Consider the following 15128-nt stretch of genomic DNA (forward strand, 5'->3'; position numbering starts at 1 on the left):
CAGCGCCAGTTTGTCAGTGTGTAAAGATCCACCGGGAAATGTCCCCTGACTGTCGGTGTGAGGGACCGTTCTCCACAGAGGGACTGTGCGGGAGTGTGGGATTCCTTCAGGAACTGTGAATCTCTGGTAAAGTGTGTGAGTGTGGGATTTACTCACTCTCTAACACAGTGTGTGTGTGGGATTTACTCACTCTCTGATACAGTGTGAGTGTGGGATTTACTCACTCTGATACAGTGTGAGTGTGGGATTTACTCTCTCTGATACAGTGTGTGAGTGTGGGATTTACTCACTCTCTGATACAGTGTGAGAGTGTGGGATTTACTCACTCTCTGATACAGTGTGAGAGTGTGGGGTTTACTCACTCTCTGATACAGTGTGTGAGTGTGGGGTTTACTCACTCTCTGATACAGTGTGTGAGTGTGGGATTTACTCACTCTCTGATACAGTGTGTGAGTGTGGGATTTACTCACTCTCTGATACAGTGTGTGTGTGGGATTTACTCACTCTCTGATACAGTGTGTGAGTGTGGGGTTTACTCACTCTCTGATACAGTGTGTGAGTGTGGGATTTACTCACTCTCTGATACAGTGTGTGAGTGTGGGGTTTACTCACTCTCTGATACAGTGTGAGTGTGGGATTTACTCACTCTCTGATCCGGTGTGTGAGTGTGGGATTTACTCACTCTCTGATCCGGTGTGTGAGCGTGGGATTTACTCACCCTCTGATGCAGTGTGGGATTTACTCACTCTCTGATACAGTGTGTGTGGGGGTGGGGGGGGGGGATTTACTCACTCTCTGATACAGTGTGAGTGTGGGATTTACTCACTCTCTGATACAGTGTGTGAATGTGGGATTTACTCACTCTCGGATACAGCGTGAGTGTGGGATTTACTCACTCTCTGATGCAGTGTGAGTGTGGGATTTACTCACTCTCTGATACAGTGTGAGTGTGGGATTTACTCACTCTCTGATACAGTGTGAGTGTGGGATTTACTCACTCTCTGATGCAGTGTGAGTGTGGGATTTACTCACTCTCTGATGCAGTGTGTGAATGTGGGATTTACTCACTCTCGGATACAGCGTGAGTGTGGGATTTACTCACTCTCTGATACAGTGTGAGTGTGGGATTTACTCACTCTCTGATACAGCGTGAGTGTGGGATTTACTCACTCTCTGATACAGTGTGAGTGTGGGATTTACTCACTCTCTGATGCAGTGTGTGAATTTGGGATTTACTCACTCTCTGATACAGTGTGTGTGGGGGGGGATTTACTCACTCTCTGATACAGTGTGTGTGTGTGTGGGATTTACTCACTCTGATACAGCGTGTGAGACCATAAGTTATCGGAGTAGAATTCGGCCACTCAGACCATCGAGTCTGGTCCGCCAATCATGACTGATATTTTTCTCTTTCCCATTCTCCTGCCTTTTCCCCATAATCCCTGGTCCCCTTATTAATCAAGTCTATCTATCTCTGTCTTAAAAACACTCAATGACTTGGCCTCCACAGCCTTCTGCGACAACGAGTTCCACAGATTCACCAGTCTCTGGCTGAAGAAATTACTCCACATCTCTGTTTTAAAGGATCGTCCCTTTAGCCTGAGATTGTGCCCTCTGGTTCTAGTTTTTCCTGATTTTGGAAATAACCTCTCCATGTCCACTCTATCCAGGCCTCACAGTATCCTATAAGTTTCAACAAGGTCCCCCCTCATCCTTGTGAACTCCAATGAGTGCAGACCCAGAGTCCTCAACCGTTCCTCATATGACAAGCTTTTCATTCCAGGGATCATTCTTGTGAACCTCCTCTGGGCCCTTTCCAAGGCCAGCACATCCTTCCTTAGATACGGGGCCCAAAGCTGCTCACAATACTGCAAATGGGGTGTGACTGGAGCCTTGTACAGCCTCAGAAGTACATCACTGCTCTTGTATTGTATCCCTCTCGCCATGAATGCTAACATTGCCTTTGCCTTCCGAACTGCCAACTGACCCTGCCAGTTAACCTTAAGAGAATCTTGAACAATGACTCCCAAGTCCCTTTGCGCTTCTGATTTCCTCAGCATTTCCCCATTTAGAAAATAGTCTATGCCTCCATTCCTCCCTCCAAAGTGCATAACCTCACACTATTCCACATTGTATTCCATCTGCCACTTCTTTGCCCACTCTCCTAGCCTGTCCAAGTCCTTCTGCAGCCCCCCTGCTTCCTCAATACTACCTGTCCCTCTCCATATCTTTGTATCATCTGCAAACCTAGCAACAGAGCTTTCACTTCCTGCTTCCAAATTGTGAATGTATATGGTGAAAAGTTGTGGTCCCAGCACTGATCCCTGAGGCACACCACTCAACATCGGCTGCCATCCTGAAACAGACCTCTTTATCCCCACTCTCTGCCTTCTGCCAGTCAGCCAATCCTCTATCCATGCCTGGATCTTACCCTTAACACCATGGACTCTTAACTTATTTAGCAGTCTCCGACTCAGCACCGTGTCAGAGGGCCTTCTGGAAATCTAAATAAATCACGTACACTGGTTCTCCTTTATCGAACTTCCTTTTACCCCCTCAAAGAACTTTAAAACTTAGTGTGGGATTTACTCACTGATAGAGCATGTGAGTGTGGGATTTGTATCTGTGAATGGATGAGAACATTTCTGAGTTTATGATTCATTCTGTATCTGGGTCTCATTGTGTGTCTGTCCAAAAGTGGTGCATGTGATTGCATGTAGTAATAATTCTCTTCTTGGTGGTATTTGTTTTATTTTTGCATGTATCCCTCTCCTCCACAATATCAGTGTGTTCATTTTATTCTGCATCTGTCAGTCTCTAGCTGTATTTAAGTGCACGTGCTGCAGAATGGCAGTGGAATCACACACTGACTCTGTTTGACTGTTCTTCCTTTGCGCTTGATAAGCAATTGCTAAAATACTCAATGTATAGCGTATTTTCTACCTATCCTCTTAAATTTAATCAACATTTTTCCTTCTGACAGGCAAAGAGTTGAAACCAGCAGAATAAATGGAGAGATTCTTTCACACAAGGAGAATTGCAGCCAGCTCCTCACATACAGTAAGTGTCACTCACACACAGCAGAGATGGCCAAGAGGTTCACTTGCTGGAGTTCTGATCCATTGTGCTCTGCAAGCACAGGCCCCAAGCACAATATTGTTGTTGGTTTATGGTTCAGTTGTCTGGTTGGTGAGGGTTTCAACTAAATTGACAGCGGGTTCGACACCAGCATATAGAAGTAGCAGAAAGGAATAAGGGCAGAAAGGAGGGAGAGTGATGGATAATACTGGAGAAGGAGCAGACTATGAAGCATTGAAGTTAGTCCTCTTCCAATTTAGAATGTCTACTTCAGATTGTTCCTTGCTAATGTCAAGCTTGTGATACAATGATCACTGGATAAAAACACAGACACTTGATTCATGTGGCCAACCTTGGCCCACCCCATTCCCCAGCACCAGATCCAGCAATGCTTTGTTCATAGTTTCTTGAGAATACTCTGGTCCAAGAAATTCTCTTGAACATATTTCAAAAATTCCCAGACTGATGAATGTATGAATTAGGAGCAGGCATAGGTCATTTGGCCCCTTGAGCCTGCTCCACCATTCAATATGATCATGACTGGTCTGATTGTAACTTCAAACCCACATCCTTACCTATCCCCGATAATCTTTCACCTCCTTGCTTCCTCATAGAACTAGGGAGCCGGGTTCAATTCCAACCTTGGGTGACTGTCTGGAATTTGCACATTCTCCCTGTGTCAACATTTGTTCATTTGGGTGCTTTTTCTGAGTGGCAGTCAGTGACTAGTGGGGTTCTGCAGGGATCAGTGCTAGGACCCCAACTGTTCACATTATATATTAATGATTTAGAAGAGGGAACTGAATGTATTGTCTCCAAATTTGCAGATGATACGAAGTTGGGTGGGAGGGTAAGCTGTGAGGAGGATGCAGAGTTACTTCAGTGTGATTTGGACAAGCTGAGTGCATCGGCATCGCATGTCAGATGCAGTATAATGTGGATAAATGTGAGGTTATGCACTTTGGTAGAAGGAATCGGAAAAAAGATTATTTCATGAATGGTTGTAAATTTAGAGAGGTGGATATTCAATGAGAGCTTGGAGTCCTCATGCATCAGTTGCTGAAAGTAAGAACGCAGGTAGAGCAGGCAGTAAAGAAGGCAAATGGTATGTTGGCCTTAATAGCGAGAGGATTTGAGTACAGAGATAGGGATGTTTTGCTGCAATTGTGTAGGGTGTTGGTGAGGCCACACCTGGAGTATTGTGTGCACTTTTGGTGTCCTTATCTGAGGAAGGATGTCCTTGCTGTAGAGAGAGTACAATTGAGGTTTACTTGGCTGATTCCTGGGCTGGCAGATCTGTCATATGATGAGAGACTAAATCGCTTAGGATTCAGAGAGACTAAGTTGGCTGGAAAGAATGTTCCAAATGGTGGGGGAGTCCAGAACTAGGGGTCTTGGTTGAGGATAAGGGGTAAAGCTTTTAGAACTTAGGTGAGGAGAAATTTCCTCACCCAGAGGGTGGTGAATGCGCAGAATTCACGACCACAGAATGTAGTTGAGGCCAAAACGTTGTCTGGTTTCAAGAAGAAATTAGATATAGCTCTTGGGTTCAAAGGGATCAAGGGATAGCGGGGGGCGGGGGGGTGGGGGGGGAAGAGTGGGGATCAGGATATTGAATTCAATGATCAGAATGAATTGTGGAGCAGGCTCGATGGGCTGAATGGCCTACTCCTGCTTCTGATTTCTATGTTTCTATGCTCCAGTTTCCTCACACATTCCAAAGATGTGCAGGTTAGGTGGATTGACCATGCTAACTTGCTTCTTTGTGTCCCAAGATGTGTAGGTTAGGGGGATTAGCAGGGTAAATGCATGGGGTTACAGGTTTGCAGCAAGGAGTGGGCCTCAGAAAGATGCTCTGTTGGAAAATCGGTGCAAACCCGAGGGGCCAAATGGCCTTCGTCGACACTGTAGGTATTCTATGATTTTCTATCCACCTCTGCAATCAAAATATTGAAAGACTTTGCTTGCTTTGCCTTTTGAGGAAGGGAGTTCCATCGACACACAACCCTCTGAGAGAAAATAATCTCGCCTCATCTGTGCCTTAAATGGATGACCCTTTATTTTTAAACAGTGACCCCTCATTCTAGATTCCCCCACAAGAGGAAATATGCTCTCCACATCCATCCTGTCAAGACCACTCAGATCTGTAAAGTTTCAATCAAGTCGACACTTACTCTTCTAACCTCTCGGATGCAAATTTATCCCCTCCAACATTTCCTCATGAGACAACCCGCTCCTTCCTGGTATTAATCCCGTAAACCTTCTCTGAACTGTTTCAAGCACATCTACATATTGAGCTGAAGCTAAACGAAGCACGTTATTTATTGGGAAAATTATTATATATTATCTTTATTTGTTCTAGCAAGAAGTCTCACAATACCAGGTTAAAGTCCATCTGGTTTTTTTGGTGGCATGAGCTTTCAGAGCGCTGCTCCTTGTTAGAGTGTAACAGGGGACAACTTTGATTGGATGTAATGTGACCAATGGGAACAAGATGTAAGGGTCAGCTGACCCAACAAAGCATGGAACCAATCAGAGTGATGTAATAGTCAGCTGATGAGCTGATACACTATAAATAAGGATCTGTGTCAAATTGTGGGGAGCCTGGAGTGGCCCAGGGTGAGGCCCCAAGTTTGGAGTAATGATGTTTCTTTATTAAACCCGTTCTTTGATTTATAAGATGGAGTAAGTTTTGTTGTATTTTCACTCGCTGCATTTTGAAGAGTTCCTTCTGAAGAAACACTCCTTCCTCAGGTGAGTGGAGAGTTGGATTCACAAACAGGGCATATATAGAAACATGTCTATCTATGCCTTGTTTGTGAACCCAATTCTCCACTCACCTGAGGAAGGAGAAGTGCTCCGAAAGCTCGTGCTACCAAATAAACCTGTTCGACTTGAACCTGGTGTTGTGAGACTTCTTACCGTGCCCACCCCAGTCAAATGCCGGCATCACAACATCTGATTTGTTCTAGTATAAGGTGTAAATTTTACATTGAAGACACGTCAGGTGAAGACAGCTGAGTGGAATGTGCGGTTTGTCTCATGTGGGGAGTCTTGGATGCTGCCAGTGTCTTGAATGACCACATGTGCAGGAAGTGTTCCCAGCTGCAGAAACTGGAGCTCCAGGTTTCGGACCTTGAGGAGCAGCTGGACAGACTGTAATGCATTTGAGAGGCTGAGAGTTATGTGGACAGCACATTTAGAGAGATGGTCACAGCACAGCTCAAGGTTCTAGAGGAAAGAAGGGAAGGGGTGACCACTGAGCAGTCCAGGAAGAACAGGCATGTGGAATCATGGAATAGAATCATGGAATCCCTCCAGTGCAGAAGGGGGCCATTCAGCCCATCGAGCCTGCACCAATATCCATCCTACCCAGCCCCTATCCCCATAACCCCAGGTATTTACGCTGCCAATCTCTCCAACCTACACATCTTGGGGCACTAAAGGGCAATTTAGCATGGTCAATCCACCTAACCTGCACATTTTTGGACTGTGGGAGGTAACCAGAGCACCAGGAGGAAACCCACACATAAACCGGGAGAATGTGCAAACTCCACACAAACAGCCATCCAAGGCCAGAATTGAAGCCGGGTCCCTCATGCTGTGAGGCAGCAATGCAAACCACTTTGTCACCCTGCCACCCAAACGGGTACTGCAGGAGTCCCCTGGGATCCTAGTCACGAACATGTCTTCCATTTTGGATGCAGATGAGGGTGTTGGTCAGCACCCCAGAGGAGCGCAGTCAGAGCCAAGATTCTGGCACCACAAGCATCTTGCTTGAACAGGTGAGGAAGAAGAAGACAGGAAGAGCAATAGTGATAGGGAATTCATCAGTCAGTAGAGCAGACAGGCATTTCTGTGGCCAAGGATTTGACTTCAGGATGGTGTGTTATCTCCCTGGCCAGTGTCAGGGATGTCACTGAATCGCTGAAGGACATCCTGAAAGAGGAGGGTGATAGGATAGAGGTTGTGATACATATAAAAGTAGCAGAAAGGAATAAGGGCAGAAAGGAGGGAGAGTGATGGATAATACAGGAGAAGGAAGTAATACCATGTTGGATAGAAGGAGACAAACAAGTACTATGAAGAATGTCAAGACAGGTTTCCAATGTATGTAAACACAAAGTGTGATAAACAAGGTTGATGAGCTTGAAGGACCAAGAGAAATGTGGGAATCTGATGCGAAGGCAATGACAGAAATGTGGCTTAAAGAGTGAAGACAGGGTGCTGAATATTCAAGAATTGTGTTCAGAAAGAGATAGATAATAGAAAAGGAGAGGTGGGATGACAATACTGACCAGGGAAGTCATTGTAGTGTTGGAGAGTGGAGATGTCCTTGAGGTGACAAGGACACAATCCAGTTGTTTAAAGTCTGAAATCAGTGTAAGGGGAACTATTGAGAAAAATTGTGAGGGTCAAAATTAATCTCCATTTGCAGAGGCAAGGATTAATCAAGGATAGTCAGCATGGCTTTGTTCGGGGGAGATCATGTCTAACAAATTAGATTGAATTTTTTGGGGAGTTGTCTCGCCTTGTAGGTCAGGGCAGTGAGTTGATGTTGTCCACATGGACTTCAGTAAGGCATTTGACAATGGGAGACTGGTCAAGAAGATATGAGCCCATGGGATCCAGTATAATTTGGAAAATTGCATCAAAAACATTCGTAGTGGCATAAAGCAGAGGGTGATGGTCACAGGTTGCATGTTCCTTTGTGTTCCAGCTTGTGCAGATTCAATGGTTTGTGGGTTATTTGGATAGTGTGGGAGGGGGTTGTGTGGGAAAATGTAAGATGCTGAGTCAGTGCAGACTAGATGGCATAAATATCCTCCCCCACTATAGCGATGCAAAGAACAAAGAACAATACAGAACAGAAACAGATCCTTTAGCCCACCAAGTCTGTACCGATGTAGATGCCTCTCTGATCTTTGGAACAAGTTTGGTGAACCTTTGTTACACTTTCTATCACAAAATAATTATCCTTCCTAAGGTAAGGGGACCAAAACTACACACAGTTCTCCAGGTGCCGTCTAACCAAGCTGCTAGACAATTAAAGTAAGGCTTCACTTCTGCTGTACTCAAAACCTTTTGCAATAATGTCCAACATATCATTAGCCTTCCTAATTGCCATCTGGACCTGCATGTTAACATTTTTAGTCCTTTTGTACATCTACATTTTCTTATCTTTTATCTTGACAGGTATATATCACAGGAATAAAACAAATTCATCCACTCACAGATATAAAACACGGTGTCACCTTGATCACACATTAAGTAACAATTCTTCGCTCAGACAGACAAAAGATAATTGTACAATACTGAATAAATTACAATTAATTACCTGATAAATATGTAAATGAATCCAAAAAAGCTCAATATGAGTAAGACAGAAAGATGTAACAGCAATTCCTTTGCTTCCAATTGCAGGAATTGCTTCCCAGGTTATGTATCCAATTGTTACCATTCACAGAATTACAAATTGAATACTCACACACAGCTGCTGAATATAAACAGGGACAGTCAAATGTACTGGAAATCTATGAAAAAATAAATTGAAAGATGAACAAATATCAATACATTATGTTTTTAGCATGTAGTGTTTATCACAATGTCTGAGATACATGTAAAGTTAAAGTACAGAAGTATCCCACACTTCAACACAACGCAAGAGACACATGGATAAAGATTGATTCCTACACCCACATGGATAATCAGAGAATCACAGATGTAAAATTAATCCTACTTTCTCAAACTCTCTAGAGACAGATGGAAGAACAAGGAATTCCAAAACATACTAGAGAATGACAACTACAGAATGATACCTACATTCAAACTTAAGACCATAAGACCATAAGACATAGGAGCGGAAGTAAGGCCATTCGGCCCATCGAGTCCACTCCACCATTCAATCATGGTTGATTTCAACTCCATTTACCCGCTCTCTCCCCATAGCCCTTAATTCCTCGAGAAATCAAGAATTTATCAATTTCTGTCTTGAAGACGCTCAACGTCTCGGCCTCCACAGCCCTCTGTGGCAATGAATTCCACAGACCCACCACTCTCTGGCTGAAGAAATTTCTCCTCATCTCTGTTGTAAAGTGACTCCCTTTTATTCTAAGGCTGTGCCCCCGCGTCCTAGTCTCCCCTGTTAATGGAAACAACTTCCCTACGTCCATCCTATCTAAGCCGTTCATTATCTTGTAAGTTTCTATCAGATCTCCCCTCAACCTCCTAAACTCCAATGAATATAATCCCACGATCCTCAGACGTTCATCGTATGTCAGGCCTACCATTCCTGGGATCATCCGTGTGAATCTCCGCTGGACCCGCTCCAGTGCCAGTATGTCCTTCCTGAGGTGTGGGGCCCAAAATTGCTCACAGTACTCCAAATGGGGCCTAACCAGTGCTTTATAAAGCCTCAGAAGTACATCCCTGCTTTTGTATTCCAAGCCTCTTGAGATAAATGACAACATTACATTTGCTTTCCTAATTACGGACTCAACCTGCAAGTTTACCTTTAGAGAATCCTGGACTAGGACTCCCAAGTCCCTTTGCACTTTAGCATTATGAATTTTGTCACCGTTTAGAAAATAGTCCATGCCTCTATTCTTTTTTCCAAAGTGTACGACCTCGCACTTGCCCACGTTGAATTTCATCAGCCACTTCTTGGACCACTCTCCTAAACTGTCTAAATCTTTCTGCAGCCTCCCCACCTCCTCAATACTACCTGCCCCTCCACCTATCTTTGTATCATCGGCAAACTTGGCCAGAATGCTCCCAGTCCCGTCATCTAGATCGTTAATATATAAAGAGAACAGCTGTGGCCCCAACACTGAACCCTGCGGGACACCACTTGTCACCGGTTGCCATTCTGAGAAAGAACCTTTTATCCCAACTCTCTGCCTTCTGTCTGACAGCCAATCGTCAATCCATGTTAGTACCTTGCCTCGAATACCATGGGCCCTTATTTTACTCAGCAGTCTCCCGTGAGGCACCTTGTCAAAGGCCTTTTGGAAGTCAAGATAGATAACATCCATTGGCTCTCCTTGGTCTAACCTATTTGTTATCTCTTCAAAGAACTCTAACAGGTTTGTCAGGCACGACCTCCCCTTACTAAATCCATGCTGACTTGTCTTAATCCGACCCTGCACTTCCAAGAATTTAGAAATCTCATCCTTAACGATGGATTCTAGAATTTTGCCAACAACTGAGGTTAGGCTAATTGGCCTATAATTTTCCATCTTTTTTCTTGTTCCCTTCTTGAACAGTGGGGTTACAACAGCGATTTTCCAATCCTCTGGGACTTTCCCTGACTCCAGTGACTTTTGAAAGATCATAACTAACGCCTCCACTATTTCTTCAGCTATCTCCTTTAGAACTCTAGGATGTAGCCCATCTGGGCCCGGAGATTTATCAATTTTCAGACCTTTTAGTTTCTCTAGCACTTTCTCCTTTGTGATGGCAACCATATTCAACTCTGCCCCCTGACTTTCCTGAATTGTTGGGATATTACTCATGTCTTCTACTGTGAAGACTGACGCAAAGTACTTATGAAGTTCCTCAGCTATTTCCTTGTCTCCCATCACTAGATTACCAGCGTCATTTTGGAGCGGCCCAATGTCTACTTTTGCCTCCCGTTTGTTTTTAATGTATTTAAAGAAACTTTTACTATCATTCCTAATGTTACTGGCTAGCCTACCTTCATATTTGATCCTCTCCTTCCTTATTTCTCTCTTTGTTATCCTCTGTTTGTTTTTATAGCCTTCCCAATCTTCTGACTTCCCACTACTCTTTGCCACATTATAGGCTCTCTCTTTTGCCTTGATGCATTCCCTGACTTCCTTTGTCAGCCATGGCTGCCTAATCCCCCCTCTGATAACCTTTCTTTTGTTTGGGATGAACCTCTGCACTGTGTCCTCAATTACTCCCAGAAACTCCTGCCATTGCTGTTCTACTGTCTTTCCCACTAGGCTCTGCTTCCAGTCTGTTTTGAGAAACAGTGAAGCAAAATGAAGTCCACTCTCACACAGTATCACAAGTAGCATCCATAGAATGAACCCTGCATTCACACACAACACCACAGACAGACAGAAAAGCACACTCAGATGTTGTACCAGAGTCCGATGCATACAGTATGATTCAGACACTTATGCAGTTACTCAATGACACATGCCTGCAGAACTGAAATCAAACTCCCATTCAATTCAAGACACTGGCATGAGCAGAATTTACCCCATATTAACATACACAGTGGAGACTGATATAGTGCATGAGTCACAAAATTATGTTCAGCCAATCTCACACATGCAAGCTGGCAATCAACAGACAAATACACATTTTGTTTCACATACTGTACCCAATACTTACAAGCACATAATTAATCACATTCTGTACATGAAATAGAGAGATGCTATTTCAGTCCCACACTCAGCCTCACTGATTTAGAATAGGATCCCTCCAGTGCAGAAGGATGTCATTTGACCCAACAAGTCTGCACTGACTCAACATTTTACCCAGGCCCTATCCCCATAACCCCACAAATTTACCACGGCTACATCCCCTAACTACACATCTTGGGGTACCAAGGGGCAATTAACATGGCCAATCCAAATAACCTGCACAACTTTGAACTGTGGGAGGAAACCAGTGCACTTGGAGAAAACCCATGCAGATAAGGGGAGAATATGCAACCTCCACAAAGACAGGCGTCCGAGGCCGGAAACGAACCTGGGTCCCTGGTATTGTGAGGCAGCTCTCTAACCATTGTGTCGCCCGTTCTTGCAGTGTACTTCACAAATGGTGCACACTGTGTATGAATGGTTGAGGGAGTAAATGCTGAAGCTGGTGAATGGTTTGCAAGTGAAACCAAAAACTAGATTTGTTTCTGAGATTATTTGGTGTTGTTGGAGGTGCACTGACCAGTGAGTGGAGAGTATTCCATCCCTTACCTAAATGTGGAATTCAATTGTGGAAAGTCTGTTGGAAAATAGGAGGTCAGTCACTAGCTCTGGACATGCTCTGTTCTATTTTTAAAGCCAAAGTCATATTGTGACAGGATACAAGAAGTACCTTGTACTCATTTATCGTTAATTACAGTCACAGAATGATGACCATGCTAAAACATAATTAGAAGATAAGAAATTGGAGCAAGAGTCGGCCATTCGGCTCTTCGAGTCCACATTGCCATACAGTGAAATCATGACTGATTTTCCACTTCAACACCATTTTCCTGAGCTATCCCCGTAACCCTTGATGTTTTTGACATGTAGAATCATAGAAACCCTACAGTGCAGAAGGAGGCCATTCGGCCCATCGAGTCTGCACCGACCACAATCCCACCCAGGCCCTACCCCCACATATTTTACCCACTAATCCCTCTAACCTACGCATCCCAGGACTCTAAGGGGCAATTTTTTAAACCTGGCCAATCAACCTAACACACACATCTTTGGACTGTGGGAGGAAACCGGAGCACCCGGAGGAAACCCACGCAGACACGAGGAGAATGTGCAAACTCCACACAGACAGTGACCCGAGCCGGGAATCGAACCCGTGACCCTGGAGCTGTGAAGCAGCAGTGCGAACCACTGTGCTACCGTGCCGCCCGACTTATTTATCAATCTCACTCTTGAACATATTTAATGATTAAATCTCCTCATATCTCTCCGCATTGCTTCTATCTGCAAAATTGTTGCCCATTTGCTCAGCCTCTTCAAATACACACAAAGAGTCTTTGCCTCCTTCTCACAACTCACACATCCACCTTGTTTGTGACAGCTACCAATTTAGAAATATTACCTTTAATCCCAAATCATTGATACACAGATTGTAGAAAGCAGTGGCCCAAACACTGATCCTTGTGGTAGCCCACTTGTCATAGCCTGCTAACTTGAAAATGACCCATTTGTTCCTACTCTCAGTTTTCTGTCCATCAGCTCGTTCTCAGTCTATTCCAGGACATTCTCTCCCCCAGCCCCCCCCCCCCCCCCCCGCCAGCCCCCACCATTCCACGTGCTCTCATTTTCTTTATTTGCCTCTGGTGTGGAACCGTATCAAGGCTTGTAGCCAGTAATATCCAATTCTGATTCCACTCCTTCTTGCAGTCAGCTTTTTGTTTTAGCAACAATGTCAATGTGGCTGTTGCTCATCAAACTTGTTCCCCTTCCACACGCCCAGATATTCTGCACTGCCAGCTCCCGGTGATGGGCGGAAGTAAAGCAGAGCAGTTGGTGCTGGTGAGGAAGGGGAAATGTATGAACAGTATCAGCAGTCTGATAGAGTGATGTGGGATGAGCAGCAGAGAGAATGCGCTGGTGCGGCAGAGGGAGTGAGAGGGTCAGGGGGTTGGGTGGATCGGGGCGGACAAGGGGAAAGGACGGATTGACAACAGACTGGTTGCTGCTCAAATCCACAAACTCTGTGTTTGGGTATCTGAACTAACCAATCAGAGAGAGAGCGTCACGAATTGACATCACTGTGAATGAGCGAATGGGGAACAGGGCTTTCAGCAATCCTTCATTAGCATAGGCCTCTGCTTTGGTCTATAAAAGAGGAGTTCCGAGCGCGATTCAGTAATTCTGTGTCTGAAATTAACTGTGAGGATGGTGGATGAGAAGAAAGCAGCTCCTAAGAAGGGGGCGAAGAAAGTGATTAAGAAACCGGTAATAAAGGGCGGCAAGAAGCGGCGAAAGTCGAGGAAGGAGAGTTACTCCATCTACATCTACAAAGTGATGAAGCAGGTTCACCCCGACACCGGCATCTCCTCCAAGGCCATGAGCATCATGAACTCGTTCGTGAACGATATTTTCGAGCGCATCGCGGGTGAGGCTTCCCGCCTGGCCCATTACAACAAGCGCAGCACCATCAGCTCCCGGGAGATCCAGACCGCCGTGCGCCTGCTGCTGCCCGGGGAACTGGCCAAGCACGCCGTGTCGGAAGGGACAAAGGCGGTGACCAAGTACACCAGCTCCAAGTAAAACCCCCCATGGACTGAAAAACATCCCAAACACAACGGCTCTTTTAAGAGCCACTCACAATCTCCCTGAAAAAGCTGTATCATCCATTTAGTTTCAATTAATCTTTCACTCTGAAGCGTCTCGAACAATCTAATAGTTGTTTTTACTGTTGATCAATGATAAGTACTGAGTAATGCAAGTTGATCGCCCAGCGTCTGATTAATAATGTTTCAATTAATTAATTGGTTTCCGACCGCCTCTGCACTTAGATCTCAGAGGCCCGTTTCCCCGACTTTAGAGAGAGAGAGAGAGCTAATGGAGCAAATGTGTCAGCTTCCAATTCTGTTCCAGTTTGGTCTTAATAATCGATCAGTTTATTCCCTATCAGCCCCGGTTGTGCAGGAACCTCAGTCTCGGCACTGGTCAATTTACACCGAAAATGTTCACTCCCCTCTTGATTCTCACGAATATGGAGAACATCCCGTCCGTTTACAGAACGATGTCAATGAGACTTTCTGGCGGCGAGTTCGAGAGTTTTAAAAAGGGCCGAGATTAACCCCGAATGGATCCAGGATTCTAAAAGCAAATCTGCAACTTGGGATAAAATGTGAAATGGTGCAAACACAGACTGATGTTTTAAACACTTTGTTGTTAGACAGTTAATTATTGAGAGATTTTATTTGAAATGTATTTCTTGTTTTATAAATACATCTGCGAACTTTTCAAAAATGAATAGTGAAAATTTTGTTATTTTCGACTTATTTTCCGAAAAACCCAGGCTGAAAATCAGAAACTGCCAGATACAGGTTAACTATAGACTGGGGAAGGAGAGAAAGGGAGATTCTTACCTTACTCAAAATTAATTAACCATTACCTATTCGTATAATTTTCGAAACTCTTGTTCTTTCCGCTTTGGCGGCTTTTACAGTTTGAAATGAAATCGGTTGGAATCTGAGATTTTGGCGCCGTTATTTTCCGCCCTCACTCCGTGGGCTCTCCGGATTGGTGAGTTAAGCAGATTTCTGATTGGTCATATGAACAAGATACTGAGAGGCAGCAACAAAGTGACCAATCAGCAATGTCCGCACCTCCATTCCT

The 15128-nt window shown here is 44.5% G+C and overlaps 1 protein-coding gene across 1 annotated transcript; it reads left to right on the plus strand.

Moving 5' to 3' along the window:
* The first annotated feature begins 21 nt into the window (after positions 1 to 21).
* Positions 22 to 14168, plus strand: LOC144483482 (histone H2B 1/2-like). The gene is made up of 3 exons (XM_078202175.1): positions 22 to 126; positions 2984 to 3060; positions 13676 to 14168. Exon 3 carries the CDS (start codon positions 13677 to 13679, stop codon positions 14049 to 14051), a length of 375 nt encoding a protein of 124 aa, XP_078058301.1. The 5' UTR covers positions 22 to 126; positions 2984 to 3060; position 13676; the 3' UTR covers positions 14052 to 14168.
* Positions 14169 to 15128: the final 960 nt, after the last annotated feature.

Source organism: Mustelus asterias, unplaced genomic scaffold, assembly GCF_964213995.1.
Source record: "Mustelus asterias unplaced genomic scaffold, sMusAst1.hap1.1 HAP1_SCAFFOLD_74, whole genome shotgun sequence".
In the NCBI taxonomy this organism is placed as follows: domain Eukaryota; kingdom Metazoa; phylum Chordata; class Chondrichthyes; order Carcharhiniformes; family Triakidae; genus Mustelus; species Mustelus asterias.